The sequence below is a fragment of the Ammospiza caudacuta genome, chromosome 13 (genome assembly GCF_027887145.1).
Source record: "Ammospiza caudacuta isolate bAmmCau1 chromosome 13, bAmmCau1.pri, whole genome shotgun sequence".
Taxonomy (NCBI): domain Eukaryota; kingdom Metazoa; phylum Chordata; class Aves; order Passeriformes; family Passerellidae; genus Ammospiza; species Ammospiza caudacuta.
In genome coordinates this window covers 3,043,977-3,069,156 of record NC_080605.1, presented here as the reverse complement: position 1 = coordinate 3,069,156, position 25,180 = coordinate 3,043,977, and the positions used below count along the sequence as shown (strand labels likewise).

At 42.5% G+C, this 25,180-nt stretch overlaps 2 protein-coding genes across 4 annotated transcripts; both read right to left on the bottom strand.

Moving 5' to 3' along the window:
• Positions 1-415: 415 nt before the first annotated feature.
• Positions 416-17,277, bottom strand: UBA2 (ubiquitin like modifier activating enzyme 2). 3 transcript variants are annotated; one of them, XM_058813258.1, is made up of 17 exons: positions 17,103-17,277; positions 13,678-13,761; positions 13,338-13,408; positions 12,150-12,214; positions 11,634-11,734; positions 11,369-11,490; positions 10,640-10,707; positions 8,282-8,403; positions 7,567-7,666; positions 6,866-7,026; positions 5,857-5,950; positions 5,653-5,765; positions 5,144-5,299; positions 4,491-4,587; positions 3,837-3,942; positions 2,923-3,059; positions 416-1,727 (listed from the first exon to the last, which is right to left on the bottom strand). In XM_058813258.1, the coding sequence occupies exons 1-17, from the start codon at positions 17,244-17,246 to the stop codon at positions 1,444-1,446; spliced, it is 2,025 nt and encodes a 674-aa protein (XP_058669241.1). In that variant the 5' UTR covers positions 17,247-17,277; the 3' UTR covers positions 416-1,443. The 3 variants fall into 3 exon arrangements, with proteins under 3 accessions (XP_058669241.1, XP_058669244.1, XP_058669242.1); XM_058813261.1 differs by having other exon boundaries at positions 17,133-17,195; XM_058813259.1 differs by lacking the exon at positions 17,103-17,277 and adding an exon at positions 16,427-16,498.
• Positions 17,278-18,836: 1,559 nt separating this feature from the next.
• PDCD2L (programmed cell death 2 like) lies at positions 18,837-24,276 on the bottom strand. The gene is made up of 7 exons (XM_058813732.1): positions 24,166-24,276; positions 23,896-24,059; positions 23,664-23,733; positions 22,291-22,682; positions 21,168-21,281; positions 19,478-19,626; positions 18,837-18,993 (listed from the first exon to the last, which is right to left on the bottom strand). The coding sequence occupies exons 1-7, from the start codon at positions 24,274-24,276 to the stop codon at positions 18,863-18,865; spliced, it is 1,131 nt and encodes a 376-aa protein (XP_058669715.1). The 3' UTR covers positions 18,837-18,862.
• Between the last annotated feature and the right edge of the window lie 904 nt (positions 24,277-25,180).

Genomic DNA, 25,180 nt, shown 5'->3' with positions numbered 1-25,180 from the left:
TTTTTAACCTTCTCCTGTAAAACTCACATTTGCTTTACAATTCTCTCAGCCTGCAAACTGTAAGAGACTAAATCTTGCTATTTATCTGCTGTGCTCTGGAAGGCTCACTGCACACTCACCCAGGACTGGGAGCAGTTCTGGGTCCCTGGCACAAAAGTGGGAAATTCTTTTGGTACAGTGACAGAAATGGCCTATTAATGCATTCTGAAAACCAACAGTGACAGTTTTGAGAGTTACCAACACAAATACAGCAGGATTTAAGACACTGATTCTAAACATGACACTTTTGTCCTACACACAAGGTGTAATGTATAAAAATCAGAGTTTTCTTCCTTCTGAAGGCATGAGGTGGTGAAAGCATGTGCGTGGTGGTGCAGCTGCTGCAGTGCCCAATAACTGATTGTCCAAGAAAAAAAACATTCACAAAAGTTTTATTAAAAAAATTCCCCTTTCACCTCAAACAAGTGAAGCTTAAGTTCTGTACTACTAGGTTATGTTTAGAAAAATGGAAATAATACAGTAATTTTTGAAGGCTATACATTGTAAAATCCCATAAGTCAGCATAATTTTGGACTGTGCAAGCAAATATAGCAAGTATTTCAGATGTTATTTATTTGGTCCATCAGATGTACAGTATAGTAGTAGTATCTGAGTTTACAAAACATCAAATATAAATAACCTGAAACTGTAACAATACACAAAAATTTGCTTCTTACACTGACATACCAGGCAGTACGAGCTGAAAAACTGGAGTAAATTAACAGTTTTACAGTAATGTACATAGTGCCAGCTGATGTTTAAGAACACTGTTAGAATGTGGCACTAATTTGCTTTGTTGGATTTTCTTTACTTGTTCAGGGTGTGAAAAATGTTTAGGACTAGGCTAAAAATGTTAATTCTTCAAGCATCTGTGATTTTGTGAATGCTGGAGGTGGAGCAGTCACACTTGCAACACGGCCTCAGAAAGGGATAAGCAAATATGCAGGCAGGCCACTGCTGGGAAACTTTAAAGGTAATCACTGAAAAATAAAAAATGTAGTTGCTTAAAATGTGGGCATCTGGTGATGGCCCTTTCACTAAACAAAAGCAGGGGTTTTTTTGTCCTGTTGTACAATACCTAAAAGGTATTTACACAAAAATACCATGCTGTTTTCATTTTTAGGTAAATACTTATCTGTAGGTATTCACAGACTATATTTCCACTACATTTATATATGGAATACAGAAAAGCCTTTCTGAGTCTATTGATACGAGAGCTTTATCATCGAGAGAAACAGACACAAATTATTTGGTATCCACTTTGAACCAAGACCTTAGAGTTAGTCTAGTTCTGGACATTTTTCACATCCCAGCACAATCTGCTGTTATAGTATGACATTATGTGAATCACTTTGCCAAGGGGCCTGTGCAGGTTCCCCCAATGCTCTTCATCTTGCTCTTAGCTCAGCACACGCTCTTCGCCCCGACGCACTCGCAGCCCTTCTCTTCAAGTTTCCTCTTGTGGCTCCTGCTCTCCTCCTCGCCCAGGCTGCTGGCAGCCCCCTCATCCTCAGACTCCACGATCATCAGGTCATCCTGCTCCTGCTCAGCCCGAGATCTCTTGGCCCCTCCACACTCACAGCCCTTCTCCAGCTTCCTCTTGCGGCTCCTGCTCTCCGCATCCGCAGCGTTGCTGGAAGTGCCTTCGTCCTCAGAGTCAACAATCACCACGTCCTCCTGCTCTGGAGCTGCAAAAGAGGTGCCTGAGATTCAAATGGATCCTGCAGTGGATGCAGGCTACTCTCAAACCAGTTTTCCTACATAAAAATTGAAGCATTCTTTGCCATGCAACTGCAAGAGCGTCACTGTTGAGTCAGAAATGATACAGAGAAACGAGTGACACACTCCAGGCATTCTCAGAAGGTGCAACCCATTCCTTTTTACACTCTAGTTCACTACAGGTGGACCTGATGGGTCCTTTAATCAAAACACCGTCACCATTGGTTAATTAAGAAACCACCCTTTTGGTAAGCATCCCTATGGGAAAACAGCTTGTTAAAAACCACCTGCAGATTGTTTACAGTTCTTTCTCTCCGGCTCCCTCAGACCCATTCATGGGAAAGCTTATGTCTCTGACCAGACTGTCACATCCATACAAGAATTTCTTAAATGTACCTGAAGTTACTATAAAATATGATTTTTACACTGGTGTTCCTTCTTCACTACAGGTGTGGAAAATACTGCAATAAGCCAAAAATATGGGAAATGCATTACTTAGCACTTTTTTTTCCTTTACAAAAGCCAAAGAATTGCTGCTGTCTGCAGCAGTTGCTGGGAAAAGAAGTTTGGCACACAGCAAGCTCTAGAGCAGCCTCTCCTTTCCTGACTGCCCTCACAGAACTCCAGGAGAGGCCACATTCCAGGAGAGAGAGGTGTCAAAGAGAGGGAGAAGTGGAAGGGTGAGCAGACTTACAGAGCTAAAGGACAACAATGAAGAAGGGGAGAGCCAAATGTGAACTTTCAAGACATCTAGAGGATTTTGTTTGGTTTTAAACACAAATTCACTGTAAAAACGTATTAAATGATGCAATTTCTAATACAATTTAGAGGAATTTTAGCAATACACTTAACATTTAGTTTTCCTTCAAACAAGAGGGAAGGAACTACTTACTTTGTGTCTTAAATCTGTGCACGTATCTTACAGGCAAAGGAACACCAGGTAAGTAAGAATTTCAAAGTTTATGTACTATACATTTCTGTCCTTCTGTCTCTTTGTAAAAATTGTAAATGTGCATTTTTCTATTTAGTGTTAGTTATACAGAGAGGCAACTTAAATGTCTTTTACTGTGTGTTGGCAAAGTTCAATCACACAACTGAAGACAACTTTAACTGAACTGCACTAGACAAGGACTGTTTTGTTTAATATTGATTACTGCTGATTACCTGTTGATGTTGAGGGCTGTGCTCCATCATCACTACCATTGCTAATGTTCCTGGATGCTGGTTCTGATGGTTTAGGGCCAATTCTTTCAGGGGCATCACCAACAACTTCAAATTCAACATCTTTTTCTAGGTCTTCACTGCAGAAAAATACACATGCTTTTAAACAGCCAGAAAATAAAATCCTGTCTTTTACACAAAAAACAACCCATTCAAGTATTAGAGCACGCTGCAACTCTGACAAAACGAGAAAACATACCGAAAAAGAGGAAAATCTGTTCAGTCCTCTTTTATAATTTATGCTTTGTCAATTCCTAAACACTATTCCACCCAGTGCTACCAACTCCAAATGCTTAGGAATCAGAAAAACCATTGCCTGAGCTTACCTTTCTTCCCTACAGCACAGCCCTCCTCCCACTGAACATGCAGTGTGAGTTTCTGTGTGTGTCTGTTACCTCCCCAGGGTTAAACACATACCCCAGTGAGCTCAGAGGGACTTCTGAACACAGGTATCAAGGAGAGCATCTATTATCCCAGCAGGCTGGGGTTTTTTTGCCTTTCTAGATTTAAGGGGTTTTTTTTAAATGCCAGTTTCTTGCTTGTCAGTTACCCCACATGTTAATTTGTTTTTGCAATGTATTCTTATGTTGTGTAACAACAAATTACTGAAATAAACCTCTTTCAGTTATCGCTATAAAAAACAAAACCACAACCAAACAAGACTACAACAAAAAAGACACAAAACAAAACCCCTTAAACCATAATTTAATAAGAAATAACCATTCCTCTTTTGCCTTTATATTTCCTTTCAGCAGCTTAATCTTTGAACTTTGTTCATGTATTTAAATTGTGAGTGAAAAATTCCCTGTGGAACCATTCCATGTATATACACAAAACATTGATTTCAGAATCCTTACCTGTGAAGCACATTGATTAACAGAGTGTAGTCCTGGAGGAAATCATCTGCTTGTAGTCGACTGCCATTTCGAATTCCAAAGTCTGATAACTTCCTGTGGTTATTTGCTACAAAAACAGTAAAAACTTGCAGTGTACAGAGCTATTTATAGAAAGATCTTTACACCTGAATAAATATGGAGTACTCCAGAACTTTTATGTAAGAACATATGATTAACATGTATTAGCTACATTTAAATTAAAAGCTGACATTTAAGCCTATTAGGAGTTGAAGCTACCTATGATGTTTGATTTATTTACTCCTCATGCCATCCTGTTCAAGCACTTCACAATTACTGCATTTGGGAATATTTTGGAGATGCTTTGTGGCATCATGAACAGAGCAGCACCTACGAGCTGGCAAATGCAGGGGTGCCTGTTCCTGGAAGGAATCCTGACACACCAGCTGAGCAGTGCTTTGTGCAGGAAAGCTGAACTGCACATGCAGCTTGCACACAACAGCCCTGGCTGTCCTCAAGCCACTCCAAACACTCACAAACCCTCCTCAAATACTAATGCACAGAGTGAGCACTGCAATGTCTGCTACACACCTACTCTGCAGAGTCTGCTCCAAGGGTTTGAGTACTCTTATCCCAGACCCTCAGGAGCATACCTACCTTCTGTTTCACCTTCTTCTGAAGAGATCAGGATAGTTCCCTTTCCATCCTCTATTTGTACATCTGGTGCTACCATAGCAAATTTTTCTTTCAGTATCTGAAAATGTAAATATATTAAAATATATTCAATCTCTGACTTAAAAAGATTTATTAAAAAAAACCCCTGAATTTGTTGATTTTATTATTCTGGCTCATTTTCACGCATTTACTGAAAGCCTATACTTTTTTGTTCACTTCCACAAACAAAATTATTATATTTTTGAGGTCTGATACAGGTTCATTTAAGCTAGAAAATTTTTTAGAATACTTCATAAAATGACAGAATTACAAATCAATTGTGACCACAACTGTAATGTAGCTACTGAACTTTCAACTGAAATGCAAATTTCGTTTTTTTTGCTCTCAGATATGAATAGATTTTAAAACCACCAAAATTTAAAAAATACAAACATTCTTTTACATACAACACACATGAGCAAGAAGCATATTGGCTAATCAGCTCTTCTTGTAGCTGAGAGAAATGTATAGTAAATATAAACAGGAGATGCCAGGTCAAAATACACTGTGTATAATACACTACAGCAAATACCTAATTTTAATAATTTACAGTATTAGATTTGAAATGAAAGCTGTAACTGTAGCTCAAGATTTACCTTATCCTGGAGTGTCAACACAGTAACTTTGTGTGTGTTAAGTTTCACAGTCACTTCTGGCTTACTTGCACATACATAACAATTGGGATTTGGTGGATCCAAAGCACAAGGAACCAACAGCTTCTTCCTGGGATTTGGCTGCTTGTTCAGAAAAATCTTGAGGACAGACAAGAAGAAATCAGGTTATTCTGTAATTAGCAGCATGTCTAAAGCCTCTTTTCCTGCAGATTTCTTGTCCTGTCTGACAGGCTGTGCTGTTTCCTACTCCTCTGTGCTGTGCCTGCTGAGCAGGACTCTCACAGTACATTTCTATTAACTCATAGGAATTTACAGATCCTTAAGACCTGCACTTCTCTTTTCATTGTGACTGAAAGTTCCCAGCATATTCAGAATCTACTGAAGCAACAAGTGAGGGACAGTAAAACTACACAACAGTGAAAAAATGTTAAATGTAACTTTTAAACAAATAATAAATAGCAGGAAAGCAAAAGCATTTTATTCTCACTTACCGTTCTACACTGATCTATTTTCCCCGATAAAATCTTCAAACCCTCCAGCACTATCAGCCCAGCAATCACTGCATTGGTAGTGGCTATAGCTGGGATAATATTTCCTGCCATTGCTGCAAAACAAACCAGTATGCAGGTTTTTAACAGCAGAAGAAATAAAGAAGATTGTAATTTAAATAAAACAATGTTCCATTTTATCCTTACACTTGATATCAAATCTGCTCTTCATGTTCATTCCAAACACATGCATCCTGAGGTTTGCAGCAGCAGTGACAAAATCCATGGCAGAAGGGTCATCCTAAAAAGAAAGCAATACAAAAAGCATTTAAAAATTTAAAAATCAGATTATTCATTGGAAAGACTTTGCTACACATGGTTCCTAAAACCTTAAAAACCAGAACTAAAAAAAAAAAAAAACCTGTACAAAATTCCATTTCAAAGTCAATATACTTTCTCTTTCAGATGGGGTACTCAGAGCAGTAGTACTTTAAATACTAACTACAGATTCTAAACATGTATTTCAGTAGCAAATTAGTATATCTGTACTAATAAAATGCCTTGTACATTATAAAAATGTTTAAATCCTAAGTCTTACAGTGTTTCAAACATTTTCAACATTGAATTTTAACTGTGAATCAGTTTCAAACACTGGGTGTTTCAGAGAGAAGTATTTGTACTATTGGTTGTAATAATATTCTAATATTTTGCCTCCCCCCCATTTACAGACTGCTTTTTCTTATGCCAAATGATAACTGACTGAAGTGATACTGTGTGTGGTGATAAAAGAGAAAGTTCTTGTCTTCTTCAACAGAATTTGTGTTGCACACCCATCATCAGCTGATTGCTCATAACCTCAGTAAACCCCCAGCTACTGACACCTGGCTAAGAGCATGTACTGGAAACAGGTAAGGGAGAAATGAAGCTGCATTATTTAAATATTTTCAAAAATCAAAACACGACAAATACTTGTGAATTTGTGCTTTTATGAGCTGGAGAACTTGGTGAATTAAGTAATTCACAGCACAGCAGTTAATCCCTACCCTCAGTGAGTGACACAATATAGCATTTAAAGAATGAATTTGTTTACATATGGAAACCGTTTCCCTAAGGTGCCAGACAGTTTTGTGTTAAGTGGTATCACTTGTGAAGAACACTGAGTGAGCCCAACTAACACTTGTGTTACCCATGTAGAGTTCACACTTTGCAAACTAACCTTATCCCATATGAGGGCTTCTCCATCAGCCTTCTCAGCCAGGTGAAGACTCAGGGTTTTAACACTCTTTGAAAACAGGTCTGCATAGCTCCTGACATTGAGAACCTGCTGATCCTTCAGCACTGCAGAGCTCTCATTCTGCTGGTCAGGTATGTTTTGCTCTTTGGGGAAAAGGAGAAAAAAAAATCAGGAATATTTGTAAATTCCACAGAAGTTATCTCAAATAACTTTCCAAATTCAGCAGAATTCAATATTTTCTAAATTGAAGAACAATATCCTTAACCAGCTGTAGCCCAAACATTTTATAACAAATCTGCTTTTAAAACTGAAACTACAGCTGTGCTATCAGTCACCTAAACATGCACAAATTACAGCAAACATAAATTTTCAACCAAACAACTTGCAGAGATAAATCTTTTAATTGCTTACAGTAAGGTGTCCTAGAATAAGCTGACATCATTTTATTAAATGTGTATTTTCTACTGCCAATACTGAGCATCTAAAACAACAACTGCAAAACAGTCTTAGAGAAAGTGTTGTCTATACAGAGAAAAAATTGAAATCTTTAGGAAATGTAAAGAATTAATATGTTCATTATCAGATCTCAACTGTGGCAGTAAAAAAGAAGTAAATATCACAGAGATGCATTAATAAACAGCAGGTATTATTTACAAATGTACAGTAGGAGGAGGGACAGTTACCTTGCTTTTGTACCTCAGCCCAGTCCAGTGGCACTGGAGGCTTTCTTTTCCTCCACAGCTTATCCATTGTCAGCAGATATCTAATGTCATCTTTGAAAAGCTGGAAACATGAAAAAAAAAATCAAATTAAAGGGAGGAAAAAAGACACTGAAAAATCAGCATTACATTGATGAGGTTATGATTTTCTCCTTGACAGTATTTTCAACTACACAAAAATAGATTCTACAATCTTAGTCCCTACTCTCTAATACTCATTGCATAGAGTAGACATAGTTCTGATTAATCTGGGGAGGAGTAAAGTGAAAAATCAAGAAACAATAGTTCAAAGAGTGGTTTACCTCTCTACTGAAGCCATCCCTACAGTTCTTTGTATGCCCTCTCTGAGACAAATGAATGAACATGCCAATGAATTCCCAAAGAAAAATTATTGCTACCTATGAACATTACATTCAAGCTCATTTCTTCTACTTATCCACTTTCAGTAACTATGTAGAACAAAAACAACTAAATCAGTTTGTCTTTCCTTATGCCAGAGCCTGATATTGCACAGATGACTGACAGCTTTTAGGTCATCAGATTGGTTCTGATTATGCCCACTGCAATTCCAGAGGTCAAACAGACCCTTTCCCATGAAAAGTAATGCTCAAGTTTGATTTAACTTTACACAACCTCATGCATTTCAAATAAAGACATTTATTTGGTGTAAAGAACATACCTTAGTAAAAAGTTTAACTGGATCATAGCCAGTGGATTTAGCCCACTCCTTAGTTGAAACACGTTTAATCTCACCATCTTCATTGGATGCTAATGCTCTGGCTTCTGCTTCTGCTGGCTCCCCTATTAACAAAGTGATAACCAATATTTTAAATTTAAAAATAAATCCTATCCAAATATTACCCCCAGAGTCAATTACCAAAATTATGCAGGGAGCATAAAATGGCTTTATTGCACCCAACAAAAACTGAATTAGGCACAGTGTGTTTGTTCCTCTTTGCCTCTGAAACTGCAACTCACTGACTTAACCTGGTATCACCCAACTCCTTTATTGGCAGAAACAATGAACAATTGTTTCCCACTATTTTTTTCCACATAATGTTGCTACTTCAGAAATGTCTTACCAGTCCTTTTAGCAGTCTCTTTTCTAGCTAAAGAGTCTTAGTTTGGTTGGGTTTTTAAAACAAACAAACCAAATCAGTTTCCTATCTCTGGTTCTTTTTAAACAAAAAAAATCTCTGTAAAGATACAAATAATTTTCTTTCTTTCCTAGTCACCTCCAACAGTTGCTATCATGATTTCTAATAATCAGATTGATGTTTTCATAGAACTATTTATTAACATCTTGACTGAATAAGAAAAATCAACTCAGAAACCATCACTTTATGTGTAAATTTGGGAATGTTTCCCCTCTTTCACCAATGCATCATTTGCATTATTTCATATTCATCTGCCTCATCTACCATTGCCCAGTTATTCTATATTGCAAAGCATTTTACTACTTTTCGAAGTTAGGTCTCATCTTTTTGACTCTGAGTGACTTTGCCTAATCATCTGTGCTGAACAGCACACATCTCCCATCTGAGACTCCTCCAATCACCATTTACCTTTATCATTCAAGTAGTTTATCCACTTCAGGATCTTCAGCATTTTTTGTCCTCTTGGCTGCTTATGTCCCTCAGATTCCACTCAACAGTTTTTGGGTCTGCCCCCTGGACATTCAGAGCAGCCTAAACCAGACACACACTACACAGGCTTGCTGATTCCTTCCAGGGACCCACGGAGCCCTGCTGGGCACAACTTCCCTTACAAATGTTGCATTAACTCTTCCCTGGATGTCCTGGTTTGGGCTGGGAGAGAGTTAATTTTCTTTCTAGTAGGTAGTCTGGTGCTGTGTTTTGGGTTCTGCAGGAGATAATGTTGGTAACAGGCTGATGTTTCAGCTGCTGCCAAGAGGTGACTCCAAGTTAAGGACTTTCCAGTTTCCCGTGCTCTGCCAGTGAGCAGGAGCACAAGGAGCTGGGAGGGAGCAGAGCCAGCACAGCGGACCTGAACTGAGCACAGGGATATTCCAGACCTCAGAACATCCTACTCAGCACAGAAACCGGGGGAGTTGGTTGGGAGGGGCTGATCTCTGCCTGGGGACTGGCTGAGCAGCCACTGGCCAGTCACTTGTTTGTCTTGAATTTTATCCCCCCTCTCTTTATTCCAGTTGTGATCAATAGTATTACACATTTGTTCCCATTATTAGCTGCTCTTACCCCAGCCTGTGAGGCTCCCTAATTTTGTGTGGCTCTCCCTGCTCTGGGCAGGGCAGTGAGTGAGGGCTGTGCAGTGCTGAGCTGCCAGCTGGGGTCAAACGTGGACAGTGCCACCCTGTGTGACCACAGCACCCTGACCATGGGCAGTCTGTCACTGCAGACACCAGGCTCCAGCTCAGCACCCCTGGAACTGCCCTGCTGTCTTTACTTAAATAAGTGGCATTGCATTTGCTACCTGTCAACTACCTCAGCCATTGTTTTGAGTGATTTTATAGTGCCACTCTTGTTAAGACTCACCTATTTCATTCTGCACTTCCTGTAGGAACAACCTGTCCAGTGATCACTATCTGATGCTCAAAGCATTTGAAGAGTTGGAGGATCCTCTAAGCTCCCCCTCCCAAGTCCATTCATCTATCAAAGGATCCAAAAGAAGCAACCAACAATGATGCTTATTCACCTCATAGGAACTATGATAGCTGTCCCTACAGAGAAATAATGAATAGCTATAAAAATATCACTCAAAATGGACACACTTCCTATGTAGATTAATGCTCAAGTGTTGCAGGCTAGAAAAGCTCAAACACAATTCCTGAAGTTTCCTTGCAAACCCTCAGCAAGGAGTGGGAAATGCAGAGTGACTACAAATATCACTCAGTACTCTGTTCCAAAAACAAGCCTCCCAGAGACCAGAAACAGAATCTTCTTTAAAGAAAATTGAGCCAAACTCTCTAAGCTTAAGAAATGTACAGAAATAAGTAATAATCTCTGAAACACAACATTTCAGTAACAGGGTAAGCCACCAGTTATATCACACTCACAGGCAGCTTCAGGATCAGCTCTGTCAGGTGAGACTTCTTGATCAGCATCTTCTTCTCCAAACAACTGGCTATATAATAATTAAGAACAACAAGACCAGAATTTCAGCATACGCGGTTAAAGACTCATATATTTGCTAATGGATATATATTAATTTTATGATTCTTGCTTTCAGGCAGACTGCCACTTCATACATTGCTTTTTAACATGCTGGGATTCATCACACATGGACTTAACATGGACAACACAAAATGCCCAATATGAAAGTGAATTCAGCAAAACAGTTTTCTGTATGACTCACTCAGTAGCTCACCCAATATTCAGCCTAACATTTACACTGCAGGACTAAATGCATTTTTAGAACCTCTGGGACATCCAAGATTCCAACAAACTTGTTAAAACATGCATTAAACTGAAAAATGTGCTTACTTCATACAAAGATGAATAATAAAGCAACCTTAACCTACACTGCTGTGCCAAACTACTCTGCCAGATTTTTTGTGCTATTAGAGCAAAGCCCAAATACTAATCAACCTTCCATCTTTATAACCACCCCAGCACCCAGGTCAAGGAACTGGAGGTTTCACCATAATCTATCTAAATCAATTTAAAATGAACTTAAAATCCATTATAATAATTTTTTAAAAGTGTGTCAATTTTATTTCTTTCTCTGTGTGTTTAGAAACCAAAAGAATGAACCACAGTACCTGTTTCTTTAAAAAAGTACTTACTTGAACAAATACTTGGCCCACACAATGCAATGGATAGGCTCTGAGGGCGTGTTTCGGATGGTGCAGCCTGGGAAAGTTTTCTGAGTTGGTTTAGGCTGACATTCATAACATTCTGTCACTCCCTGTGAAAAATGAAGCATTTACTTGTCACTCTGAGAAGGCTACTGATCATTTGGGCTATTAACAGATGAGCTGTAACTCTATCTCCAAACACCCCCTCCCTGTTGTCTAAAATAGCCAATGGCAAGGGTGACACCCCCCTAACCTTTTTGATAACAGTTACTTGTCCCAGGTAGCCTGCAGTTCCACTCTCTATAAGAGGAATATCAGCAGCCAGACACATCCTGTTCACATGGTTACGGGCAGCTGCAAATCAAGAGGGTTTTAAAGAAAAAATTTGAATAGTTAAGAAAAAAGAAGTTTTGCTTCTCCAAATTCAAACTAGCATCCTATGCACTTATCTTTAACATACCTTGTTTCTCTATAGAGCATTTTCACAAAGCCCCATTTCCCATTCTCACATGGACATTAACAAACACAGCAAACCAGCTGATTACAGCCACCCTGCACCCACAGTACCCAGCAGGTCCCACGAAGCAGAATTAGCAGGGCACATTTCCTTTCAGAGCACCTGCAGAAGCACTAACCACCCCTTCACTCTCTAGCAAAGCCCACGAGGCTCAGTGCAGCTGCAGATGGGTTAGGAGGATGCTTGTTATTCAAAGGACACTGCAGCAGGGAAGGAGCTACATGTGCAATATAAAATCAGTGAAAACTTCACCTCTGTTATCCAGAGCATTCATAACCAACGTAAACTGGCGGAAGAACTCTACGTTATAGTCAGGGCTATGGAAAACAAAAACAACATTTCAAATGGCACATCCAAGCTCCTGGTTACTACTGCACAACAGAAACTCTACACATGCAACCAATGTGATAAATTGCACATCTTACACATTTATAAATTTAGCTACCCCTTAACTGCCCCATTTGTCTTCCACCCACTTTAAAGCTGGGTGAAAGCATGAATTTTATGCTGCTGGAAGGAAGCTACTGCAATTAGTACTAATTTGACCAATGAAACAGGCAGACAAGGGAAAGTGATTAAACTACTCTGACCTAATGAGTAAATTGGCTGAGCTGTGGTAACTGACCTTAAAAACCATCAGCTGTAGCTAAAACATGCACACTGTAATTACCACAGCTCATCAGACTGTGCATAATTCATTGTGCTGTGATAGCTCCACTGGTTTGACTGTGTGGCCATACCCTGAGGAGCCAACATATGGCACCTTAAATCCTGACACTTCAGTTATCTTTATGGCGCATTTTTCTGACTGAAACAAGAAGGTGCAGAAGAAGAGAGAGAAAAGAGGAAACAGGATTAACAGTTTCAGGAGAAGGAAGCAGTGAGTCAGTGTTTCACTGGCTAATAGCAACATCAGAGTTCAGACCTCCATGGTACAGAATATTAACTTTTTTAGAAACTGGGGCAAATATAAATTAAAACATGGGGAACAGCTAATGGAAACCTACATAATCTTGTACTCTATTCATTGGTTACAGCTCATAAAGACTAAATTTCAACAGCTTGGGGCGTATATAAATGACAGTTACCTACACACACACAGAGGACTTAATTTTGTTAATCACAGTCTCAAGATTCACATGTCTCTTAATTTAATTATTGCTCAAGACTTCAGGACATCCTTACAGAGTAGAAACTCATATGGCAAATGTTGCCAATAAAATGAAAAACAGACACAAACAAATTACTAGAGCTTACTACCAGAGCTTAAAACCCATGCAAAAGCCACACTCCCACTCAAGTGCATGGTAGTTCACATTTACAGCTATTTCTCCTTACTGAGGAAGCTTTGCAAAATACCTTAAAGCACACCATTGCAGCATTTAAATAACACAGTACTTGCAAATCAAACATGTAATTAGAGCTTAAAACCAAACATACTTCATGATGCTATCATGGTAAGCTATAATATTAGCTTCTGGACAAAACTGTAACACGCTTTCCTTGGCAACCTAGAAACAAAACAAAAAAAAAAGAAAACAAAAAAAGCACTTATTATTTCTTCCTTCCTTCTAAAAGACAGAATTGATACCAGCTGTGTATCGAGTAAGTTGACTACCTTAAGAGATTTAAATACTTTAATAAAGAAATGCTGTGGATAGCCATGATCAGCCAACCAACACTTACCTCCTCCCAGCAGAAACTAAATTGTGACATGTTTCTAACACTATCCATAAAATAATACTGAGTAATGAGCCTTGAGCTTTCACTTTTTCCTTACCTGTGATTTTGATCTTCCAACATGTTTCTTCTGAAACAGAAACTGTCTGTTGAGATTGCTGACATCAATAGTATCCAAATCAATCTACAAACACACAAGAGAGGCATTTCACTTTGATAGGTACAAAAGGAACAAAACCAATAACACAATTTGAAGAAAAGACAGTTGGCCAAAATGCAGAAACTTTACAGACCCCTTCTCAGCCCTTTCAGGTGCCACATCAGACCTACAGCACCTGAGGAGGCACAAGTGGTCACCTCTGGCTGCTGGCAGGGGACCATGACACAAGTGCAGAGCAACACGAGAACAAACTTTCTGCAGAGAGCCCAGCTGGAACTGCAGCCCCACACAGTGAGCAGAGTCACCACCCACGGCCCTGCTCGCACAGGATGGAGATTTCAGCAGCAGCTCCTGAGGAGCAGAGCACAAGCTCGGTGGGAAATGCAGAAATCCATCAGACAGGTCCAGGCAGCCCCTCCCAGCCCAGGAAAGGCCCCACACCAACTGGTCCTTCCACTCCACAGAGCACAGCTCTGAGCACCTCAGCCAGGGAACCCAGGGCTGCTCAGCCATCTCACACACACTGCAGGGCAAAAGCTTCCACTGCCTGAACCCAGGATAACAGCCTCAGTGCACGTTAACAAATGATAAAGTCCACTTATAAAAAAGAAATCAAATCACACAATCCAAAAGTTTAAAAACACACAGCACAGAGCACACAAAGGATGCCATGACTGCAATTCCTCTAAGAGCTATGCTTCCACTCATTAATATATACACAGGAACAGCAGAAATCCCACAAGAATTAAAATTATTTAACTAGAACTCTGACATTTATTCCTACCTTTGTTACCACCACTTTTTGTGCAATTAAACATTCTTTGATCAACAACTCTTGTTAGAAGTCATCTCCTGTCCTTAACATTTTCATGAGGAGAGTGAGAGTTTTCCTGAGATATTTCAGAGATTTTTCTGAGATATATCAAAGATATCTCTCCCAAATTCCCTCAGGTGATGCTGACATACTCAGCTCAGGAACACCTTCAGCTACCCAGAGAGCACTCAGACTGTGCAGTGTCAACTTTAAACGTGACTGCTCAGGCTGTTCTCACAAGCTCCTGACTTTATTAATTCAGGTTTAACCAAACCTGAGTTATGAATAAAGCTCGGTACACACTCAGTGAACACCTCGGCACCAGAGATCCAAATCCCAGCATTAATCTACCTCTTTTCTCAAGGGAGCATTTTCAATTGAAGGACTTAAGTTTTAACATAACAAAAACTGCAATAGCTACAGAGTTTTATTTCAACAGTTAATAAAAGCACCTGTGGATATAGAGCAAACAAAAAGATACAACGTTTTGAAAATATAGAGCTGAGAGTGTAAACACTCCTACCACTGTAACACAGTAACTATCCACAGTCTGGTCTCTTTTCATGAAAATAGTATTTGCATAATTCACATTTCGACCTCTGTTCCTTCCTCCAAAGACACACAGCTTGTTTAGTCCAAAGCCAGAAAGCCCAAGAACTTCAAGGGAAAACAATAAAGTGCAAAACTCTGTTAAAACCTTCACTACCCAGAAAGCTTTGAATATTTCAACTGGAGAAGATGACAAGCAACATCAGCTCCTGCTGAGAACAAGAATTACAACTAAAGGGAGCAAAGGCAGTTCTCCAGAGGGAAAACTTGAGACCACTAGACCTCAACAGAAGCTTCAGTCTAGCTGAGAATGATGAGAATTTAACAGCTCACTTATAAGGCAACTACACTGCTCCCATTTTGGTAACATGGAAGAAAAGGCATCACCACTTAAAAACATTTGCTCATGCTCTTAATTCAGACCTGGATCTGAAAAAACATAATTTTGTACTTCATTCTCAGGACAAGGGTATGCCTTTTGACACTATATTTAAGTCCCATATTAGTTAGTTGTCTGGTATTAAAAACTACTGATTTTATTTTTAAAAAAAAAGCACAACTTACTTATAAAAAGTATTTTCAGATCTTCAAGTTTGTTAATATTTAATAACCGAGGCAAACTCTCAACAATATCACAAATGCTGCCAAAAGCACTTTATTCTGCTAATAGCAAATTCCCTCTTTGGGTAACAAGTCTTCTTTTGCTCTCACCTTGTCTTGTACCCACCTGTTATCAAAACATTATTTCTGTGTTGCATGGAACACTGCCAGCAATATTGTCACATGAAGGCAGATCCAACGTGTATTTAAGTTAAGGGGGTGCCCCCAGTCAGCCTGGAAAGGCAATGCCAACCCCCAAACTATAACAAGGGAAACAAAAAGCACAGCCCGATGAGATTTATGCCTAATGACTAAATGGAAAACCAGGAGCTTTAAGCTGGGCTGTAATGGACTGCAGGAATACACAACTGACACAGCAGAGCAGGGGGGAAAACGAGAGGAACAGTGCAGAAAATGCTTCCATTCCTCTGCAGTTATTTATTTCCCTGGTGCAATGTTCAGATTGGATAGGCTCTCAAACCAAAAGGGAAATTTGGGATTAAACATATTCTACAAATTTAAAAAGCATTCCAGTAGGAAAGCCCAAGCTGTAAGAAGAACAAGGCAAACCAGTAACTGTTTTCTTCTAGAAGCTGATATGGTTTTAGATACGAGCTGCTCGGCCCAACAAGTCTGGCTGCAAACCCAAACTCCTCACAACCTGTCACAAAACTGTCAGATGTGACTCCTGGGCACGTTACTAAAAAGGTATTGAAGGAAACAGACCTCTGCTCTAGCTGGATGTAAAACCATTTGCTCTTCTTTACTACAATAGAGGTGTGGACACCACGCCATCATAGTTTCACCAACAGTATTTCTCTCGATCTCTTTTCATTACTACCCTCTCACATCTGCCCTTCCCGCACGCGTTCACAGATTGATATCTGGAAGCAAAAGTGAAAGCAGGAGCCCGCGGGAAGCGCCAGCGCTGACGGGTTTACAGCCCGGGATCTGCAAGCGCAGTTCACCCCTCCGGGGGCTCCTCGCTGCGATTCCTCCCCGTCCCGCACCCCCAGCCCCGGCAAAGGCGGCACTCGGCACAACTAAAGACTTCCAAGATACCGCCGGCAGCGAGCGCGGCACAGCGCGGGGTCCCGGGCGGTTCCACCCGCGGGCTGGTTCGGCCGTGCCAGGAAGGGGCCTGAGCTCGGCGGGGGAAGGAGGAGCTCCCAGCCGGGCGGGAGCGCGGCCCGAGGGGGGCGGCGATGGCGCGCAGGCCGCGGCCCCTTTGTGGCGCCCGGCCCGGCGGTCCCGCGGCGGCCCTGGCGGGCCCGGGCGTTTTCAAACCGCGCACGCACCGCGGCGGCGGAGCGGCCCCCGAGCGGCACCGCGGCCCCGGGCTCGGCCTCCCTCCGCCCGCCAGCCCGCCCGCCCCGGCTCCCGCCCCGGCATCGACCCGCACCACGTAAATGTTGCTGAAGCCGGTGAGCACCAGGTTCTTGAGCAGCTCGCAGCCGATGCCGCCGGCCCCCACCACCAGGACCCGCGCCTGGGACACGGCCTGCGCCAGCTCGGGGCGCAGCGGCCCCGCCAGCGCCGCCGCCATGACGGACACGGCGGCGGCTCCGCGCGCCTCCTCACGGGCCCGCCGCGACTGAGCGCCGCCCGCGCGCGCGCAGCGCCCCCTGGCGGCCCGGAGGGCTCCGCGCTGCCCGGGAACACCGCGGCGGGGCCGGGCCGGAGGGCCGCGGGTTCGAGCCCCGCTGCCGCCGAGAGCCCCGCACGCCTGCTGCAACAGCAGATTATTATTTGTTTTGCTAATTTTTAATACATAATAATATAATATTGAACTATAATATTGTAGATTAATATTATATCATTATTAAATTAAAGGTTATATATTAAACTATAATATATAAACAATTTTAATTTTGAACTATATGTAATATAGTGCCCTGCACTCCTGGTGCAACAGCAGATTCTTATTTGTTTTGCTAATTTTTAACATATAATATTAAACTGTAATATTATATTAAATTAAATTAAATTAAAATTAAATAGTTTATATATTAAACTATAATATATAAACAATTTTAATATTGAACTACATATACTATCGTTCAATATAAAAATTGAACTATACATATTAAATATATTTATATGTTTAAGATTTTTTAATATATTATATTATTATGAAGAGAGCTCAAGTAGGATTTGGAAAATGCTCCCAAGCACATGGCAGGATTCATGGGGTGTCCCGAGCAGGGCCAAGACTTGAAGATCCTGATGGGTCCCCTCCAACTCAGCATATTCTATGATATTTTTAATATATTTATTTCTAATGTATTTTTACATTATTATATTTGTTTTTATGACTTCACTTGCCCCCAGAAGTTGACATTGTAAGCTACAATTCTTCCTTAAAAACACAGTTTTGCCAGCATTCCATCACTCGCGTGGAATTTCCTCTCCTGCCCACCTCCCTTTATTTTAAACCCACACTTTTAGTGCATTAATTTATGTTGTAGCGTTAAACCTGTACAGAATGCTCTATGGAAACTGAAATTACTTTTCCTTCAGTCAGTGAAGATTCTGCAGTTCAGCCTAAGCCAACAGGGAAGGCACAGGAGAATGCAGATGGTTCCAATCCCCCTGCCCCAGTTCTGTACCTGTGAGAACACAAGGGTTAACTCACCCCTGCACCTTCTCCCCACACAGACCCATGGCACTGCACAGCTCATTTCAGCACACAAATGGAGCCTTTCCTTCACCGGAGAGACACAGAAAAGTTTCATGTTGGACAGCTGCAGGGACAGCAAGGCCCTTCATCCACCGAATTTCCAATCCGTGGTCAAATTAACGCAGAATTGCTTTTTAAAATCAGGCTGGCATTAAGTTCTCACTGCAAAGAGTTTCTAAAAACTGATTCTGTGTGGCTGATGGACACTAATAGTATGTGAGAAGGGTTTTCTCCTTTACTTCTTTCCCAAATGCTAAGAGTAACTAGAACTGTAAACAATCTCTACACTTCAATTTCCATGGGTAACCAAAGTGTGCAAATTTTGCCACCACATTTTAAGGCATGCTTATATCCTTCAATCAGTTATTCTTGGAATTTAATTTTTCATCACATCTGAGGGAAATTCTGTTATGCAATTACACTTGTAGTAAAAGAAACAAAAACACCCCAACAGACTTTTGATCTATGCAGAGAAATACAATTTATTTAAATAATCTCTGATCCGGGTCTTCTTGTACAAAAATAAATTCTTCAAGAGGGGTTTGATGATCTGTTGGCCAACAGCTTCTCTCACATGTATAAACTATAACAGTTCCAAATTCCACTGACAGATCTAAAAACAAAGCAACAGAGGTACATAAGGGTATGAAAAGTAATAATCAGGGGCTAGTGCTTACCACTAGACTTCAGTCTTTGCACAAATTAATTCAGTCTCCTATGTGAACAGCATTTTTCTAATGTTAAACATTTTAAAGGCAGCCAAATCAGAATTTTCAAAGGGATTTTTAAATGTCTGCAATCTTATCTCACAGCATTTATTATCTTTCAAGGCCTCCTTTAAGAGGCAATAAAGACAGATACTCCCATGGCCATGGAATTATCCCTACTGCAGTTAGTAAAGTTCACTAGTGAGCAACTCAAGCTGTAATTAGTCTCCATGTAGAAGAGTTGTCTCTTTGCTCACTGAAATGGAGACAGCAGATTCTCTGAACTGTGGTTAAGCACGTGTGGGTAGCTGGAAACAACCCAAATTGCAGTTCACTGCACCTTCCCAAAAAGGAGACTGCTGGAAACATTGATTCAGCCAAGGCAAGCACCTGAGTCACTCTGGAGCATGCTGACCAGCGTGGGCATCAGCTGGAACTCAAACACTCTGCTGCTCCCACAGGCACTGCAGGCTGGAATACCCTGCTCCAGGTTGGCTGGAGGACACGTGATGAATAAAGGCTGGCCACCCCAAGAGTATCTGAGAGAAGACAGGGAGGAGAAAATTATCATTTTTTAAATATCTAAATTTGATAGGAAATCTCTGAACCTGCTTCAAGCAAAAACATGGTGGTGAGCCAGAAGCTTCAAAGCAGTCATGAACCAAAAAATAAAGACAGGGTGAGGCAAATATTTGGTAGGTTAACACTTGGAAAATCTTAAGGAAAGAGGTGGATAAATGCTTTGAATGTACACCTCCAAAATATGCTGTACCAGAATAATTTCATTAAGCAAACTACACTTCCCTGAAAAATGGAATCCTAAACAGCAGCAATAAAATATAAAATTCAACAAGATTTAACACCAAATTGGTCTCAAAACCATTGCAGCTATGGCTCAGAAGTGATGGTTAATTTGTAAGAGCTATCAGAGCTTCACAGCTAGCAGGAAACAAAGACCAAGGATGGTTTCCACTGAATGCCAAGCAGGAGATGCTGTGCTCTGCAGGCAGGGGAAATGGGAGTCACTGACAGTGCCCAGGGAGGGCAAAGGGAGCCTGTGGAAAGATTGTAACCAGGGACAGCCCAGGGACCAGCAGAGCTGGTGTTTTAGAGGAATGGCAAATTCAAAGAGCACAATAATGCAAAGAGACAGACCCAGTGAAAAGCTGTCTGAAAATGCTACTTGCACTCTGCATTAGAAAATCTCCTGTATAATCTTTGACAATGAATGAAAGTTTCTCATTTTTCATTTCTGTCTAAGCAGCCACTCAGACTTTTAGCTCCTCATCAAAAAGGGCCCAGTTAGTTCCACCTGGTACTGGAAAGCTGGTGAACAAAAGCCCTGTCACTCAACTGAGAAGCCTGACCAGACAGGCAGCACTGGACTCCCTGGAGCAGCTGGTGTGATCCACGAAAAGCTGTATTTTCTGGTACTATGAATGATTTATGATTTACTCTTCACTATATCCCATCCAGAATTAACTCCTCTCTCAGGAAGAGCAGCTACTCTGCTCTGAGGTTACACCTGCTTCTGCTCTAGGAAAAGCAGCAGATGTACAAGACCTGAAGAGTGCTAGGTGCTGAGGGGAGTCCACAATGAGCTGCAGCTCCAGGGCTTTAAAACAAGAAATTCCCTGCAGGACAGACATTAGAAATTCCAAACAGATAACAAAATTTCAGAGGAGCAGATAGCCTTGGAAATGTATCACAACAGCACAGCACTGTGTTACACTTCCACCCCAATACTGCCTCATGGAAACCTCTGTGCCTGGATTTCAGTGAGGCTCCAAAGACACTCAGGGTCTCTCCTCATCAGGTCTGATGCCTAAAGCCTCCCACAGCCAGAGCCGTGGTCCCTGATCCTGATGCTGGGCTTTTCATCTACTTAAACTTTGTATGAACAAAGCCCAACCAGGGACTGAAGGCAGACCAGAGACCTGGCAACAGCCTCCACGGCAGCTTTTTTTTAATTAAGGAATTAAAACATACACCTATTTCCAAATAAAGAATTTATTTTGATGTACCAACCATCCATGCCAATGATTTGTATCTCTCTGTTACAGCCAGATTATCAACGTACCTTAAAATCTGTTCAGGACATAGAGATATTCTTTTCATGAATTTATGGAATGTGTGGTCCCAGTTTTTGACTTCACTCTTCTCATATTTTTCATTACCATCTGCACCTGCAAAACTGTATGAAAACAAGAAACAAACTGTCCAGTAAGGTTTTCAATATGACATGTTTTAAATAGGAAATGGTTACTATAAACTCACATTAAATTATACTAAATACACTGAAAAAAGATATACCTGTTAAGAGAAAATTCCTGTTAGATGTTGCAAGTGAGCATTTTGCTTCTAGTTCTTTGGTTTCTGGTGACTTACAATTACTAACAGTGTTTTCAAATATCACACGGGACTCAAATCCACCAGATATCTGCTGTATTCCATCAAAAACCCATCCTCTAATAACTTCTCAAACATTTTTGTGCTTCTTCGATTATGATGGTATTACTTTCAATTTTGAATCAAGCATAATTAAAGTTCAACAATTTTGTAGTGGTCAACAAAAATCAACAGGACCCGCACTGCTGAGAAGTCTTCTATGCAGATTCTGCAGTTGACAGCAGCTTTAGCTACAAACAAATCCCATGCTGCCCCCAATCCAGGCACAAGAGGCCAGAAGTCCTCACTGTAACCCCTTAGTTAAATATTTTACTAAGAAAATATTTACAGGAACCATGCTCAGCAACTGCTTTCAGGCAACCTTTAGTAAACCTTCAGGTGTCTTTCCATCAGCCATCTTTCTAGACAAAATCCCAAAAAAATTAAACTCCTAAAAATGCAACTGAAATGGAAGAAAATCTTTAGGCCTTTAAAGGAAAAAGCATGGAATGTCATGATCTAAAGTCCTGCCATGTGGCACAGGTCTTGTTTCAGAGATTAACCATCCACTGCACCTCCTGGAGCCCATGAACACTGCTCAGTCCCTGAGAAACAGCTGAGCTGAAAGCACCTTGGAGTAGCTGCAGCTTTGGCAGCACTGGGTGCACTGCACAGCACCCCAATGGTTCCTAAAGGAGCTTCCAGACAATTGTCACCAGTCAGGCTTAGTGAGAGTGCCATTGAGATTCTCAGCCAGCATACAGGAAAGCACACAATTCCTTCAGTTTCACCATGAAGTGCAGACCTGTTCTCACCTTTCTGACATCATCTGCTCCAAATCAAGGCACTCTCTCTGCTGATACTCCTTCAGTAGCTTATCTGCATGATCCATATCAAGGAAACCCATGTAATCTTCCTCATCCACAACATTGATGTAGAAGGGCTGGAACACAGGAGCTGAAGCAGCCATTGCCATCACCACGTCCTCACTGGCTGCAGGAGGTGTCTGCTGGGCACGTGGGCCATGGGCAGGCTCAGACAGGTGGAGCTGCTGGAGCTGGGATGCACACTCCACCTCGCTGCTCACAGCTTCCTTTAGGCCAAGCAGCTCCAGGGAGGCACATGCAGGAGCCTCTGCTCCATCACAGGCTCCCCAGTCATCTGCATCCTCACACCAATCCTTTGCAGCAAAGGTCGATTCTTGTTTCTGAGAATAAAAAAAAAAAGGGGGGAAGAAAACATTGCCAAGGTCTGCCACCCTGATGCACTTCAAATTCAGCTTCTCACAGATGGAGAACTGAGACCTTAACCTAATGCTCAGTGCTATTGCACCTACTCTCCTCACCATGGTACTTCCCAACACACCACGTTTACACCCCACACCAGCAGTTATGGCAAAACCACCTCATGCTGGAGAATCTGAGCAAGAATTCAGCAGCCTCTGAGTGGCCCTGCTACTCCTGCTGCCATGCCCTGGCTGTGGCACAGCCCCTGCCAGCTGAGGGGCAGTTGCTGCTAAAGCAGCTCCTGCACCCAACAGGAATTCTGCACCCAAAGGGCAGAGCACAGAAAGAAATAACAATAACACCACCATCATTTTACCAGAGTAAAAGCCCATTTACCACAGGCCAAGATTCCACATTGCAAATATACCACCTGAATAAACCCTCCCTGCCCACCGCCACTAGTTTGGTGCCACTATACTCTTCCAACCTGCTTTAGCCAATATGCAGTTTTTCCTCACAAGCATATTAATAATTATTGAGTCACATTAATTCAAAACCTCATGTTAAATTTAAAGAGGTCAATTTAAAAGAGAATACAAAGAAAACAGGTTAAAAATCCAAACCGAAACAGTATAGCCCAATCCACTTGAAGTGGGAAAATAAAGTTTAGACAGCTGAACTAACTAGAGTATAAAGTATCACTTTTGGCCATACAGCTGGACTGCAATGTCCCCTTTAAAACCAGCCTGGCATAGATCACAAACAGTAGCTTAAACACTCTTTAACTAGTAAACACTGTAGTGCAGTGACAAAAACTCAGTGCCCACGACTTCTCCACACAAGCCAGGACGTGGCTGAAAACCATCACAGAGAGCAGCTTCTGGAGGAAGGTCCCGGTTATTGAAACAAGGCGATGCAGGGTGTGCAGAGCGTCCCCCCGGGCAGGCAGGGCTGAGCTGTACCTGTGTGACGCTGAGAGCTCGGCTTTGCTTATCCTGGACCTGCGAGTACTGGGAGCGCAGCACCTTCCAGCTTCCATGTGCCGGGCAAAGAGAAACACAGGGTGAGGGGGACAACTGACCAGCGGCAGGAACAACAACCACAATAACAGCAATAATAACATAACAACAGTAACAACCACAATACCGGCAATGATACCAGCAATGACAGCGCCGATAAGCGGCCGGCGCTCACCTGCGGGCGGCTCCCCAGCAGCGCGGCGCGGCGCAGGCGAACACGTGGAGCGCGCGGTGCGCGGGGCCGCGCTCCAGCGGGCAGTACACCTGCACCAGCAGCAGCAGCGCGCGCCCGCACCGCGCGCACCGCGGCGGGCCCGCCCGCACGGCCGGCACCCAGTCCTGCAACACCGACACCTCCGCTCAGGCCCGGCCGGGGCGGCCGCGACCCCCGCGCCCCGGCCGGGCCCCGCCGGCCCAGCCCAGCCCAGCCCCACCCCGGCCCTACCGCGGTGCCGCCCAACTTGTTGGTGGCCCACGCCGGGAGCGGCCCGGCCGGGCCCGGCCCCGCTATGGCGGCGTCGCGCAGCCCCAGCAGCACGGGCGGCCCGCCCGCCATGGCCCCGCCGCCGTGCGCGTGCCCGCCCGACCCGCCGTGCGCGCGCCCGCGGGCCGGGTGTTCCCCTCACGGCAGCTCCGGCCGGGGGACACGGGGCAGGCCCCGGACCGGCCCTTCCCTGCCGGAGTCCCAGCACCGATTCACCCACACTGCTGCGCTGAAAGGCACTGGGTGGCAAATCCACGAAGCGAGCGGCCCGAACGGCCAAACTTTCCACTCTTTACAGCTTTTAGCAAACAAAGACATTAATGTGCATTGGTTACGAGGTACGTAGTTCCCCTATTAATTAGTATTCTCCCTTCTATTGGTTAATAAGTGTTTCGCATCTCCTATTAATCCCTGCCACGCTCTCCCTTTCTCGGCCTTTGGCTCGCTGCTTTCCTGTGGGCCGCTCCAGGAGCTGGAGCTCCTGACCTGCCCCTGCAAAATTGCCACAACACGGCTTCCACCACAGCTTTTTCCACGGAACCAGTCTTAGCCTAAAGCACTCTTTGCTGCCTAGGGTTAGGCTTTTGAAACCACAAAGCCCAGAGCTCCAGGCACACTGCAGCTGCAAAGGGCATCCCAAGGGGAACAGAAAACTGCCACAACATGGCTTCCACCATAGCTGTTCCTTGGAACCAGAGTTAGCAGAAATTCCCCTTTACCCGCTCAGAGCTGATTCCACACAGTTACTGAGTGGCCTTCCTTTGTTCCTTGTCCTCGTGGCTGCTGAATTCTGCATTTCTCGTGTATCAGTAGAAATCCTTCTGATCTCTATTAACCTCCCATGGGGCTGAGATCATCGGAACATGTCCAGCCCCAAACCTTAACAAGGCAATGCTGCTGACCAGGAATTTGTGTTTCTAACAGATGGACATCACTTAGAGCTTGTTGGCTGCTCTCTTTCACAGATTAAATCTGC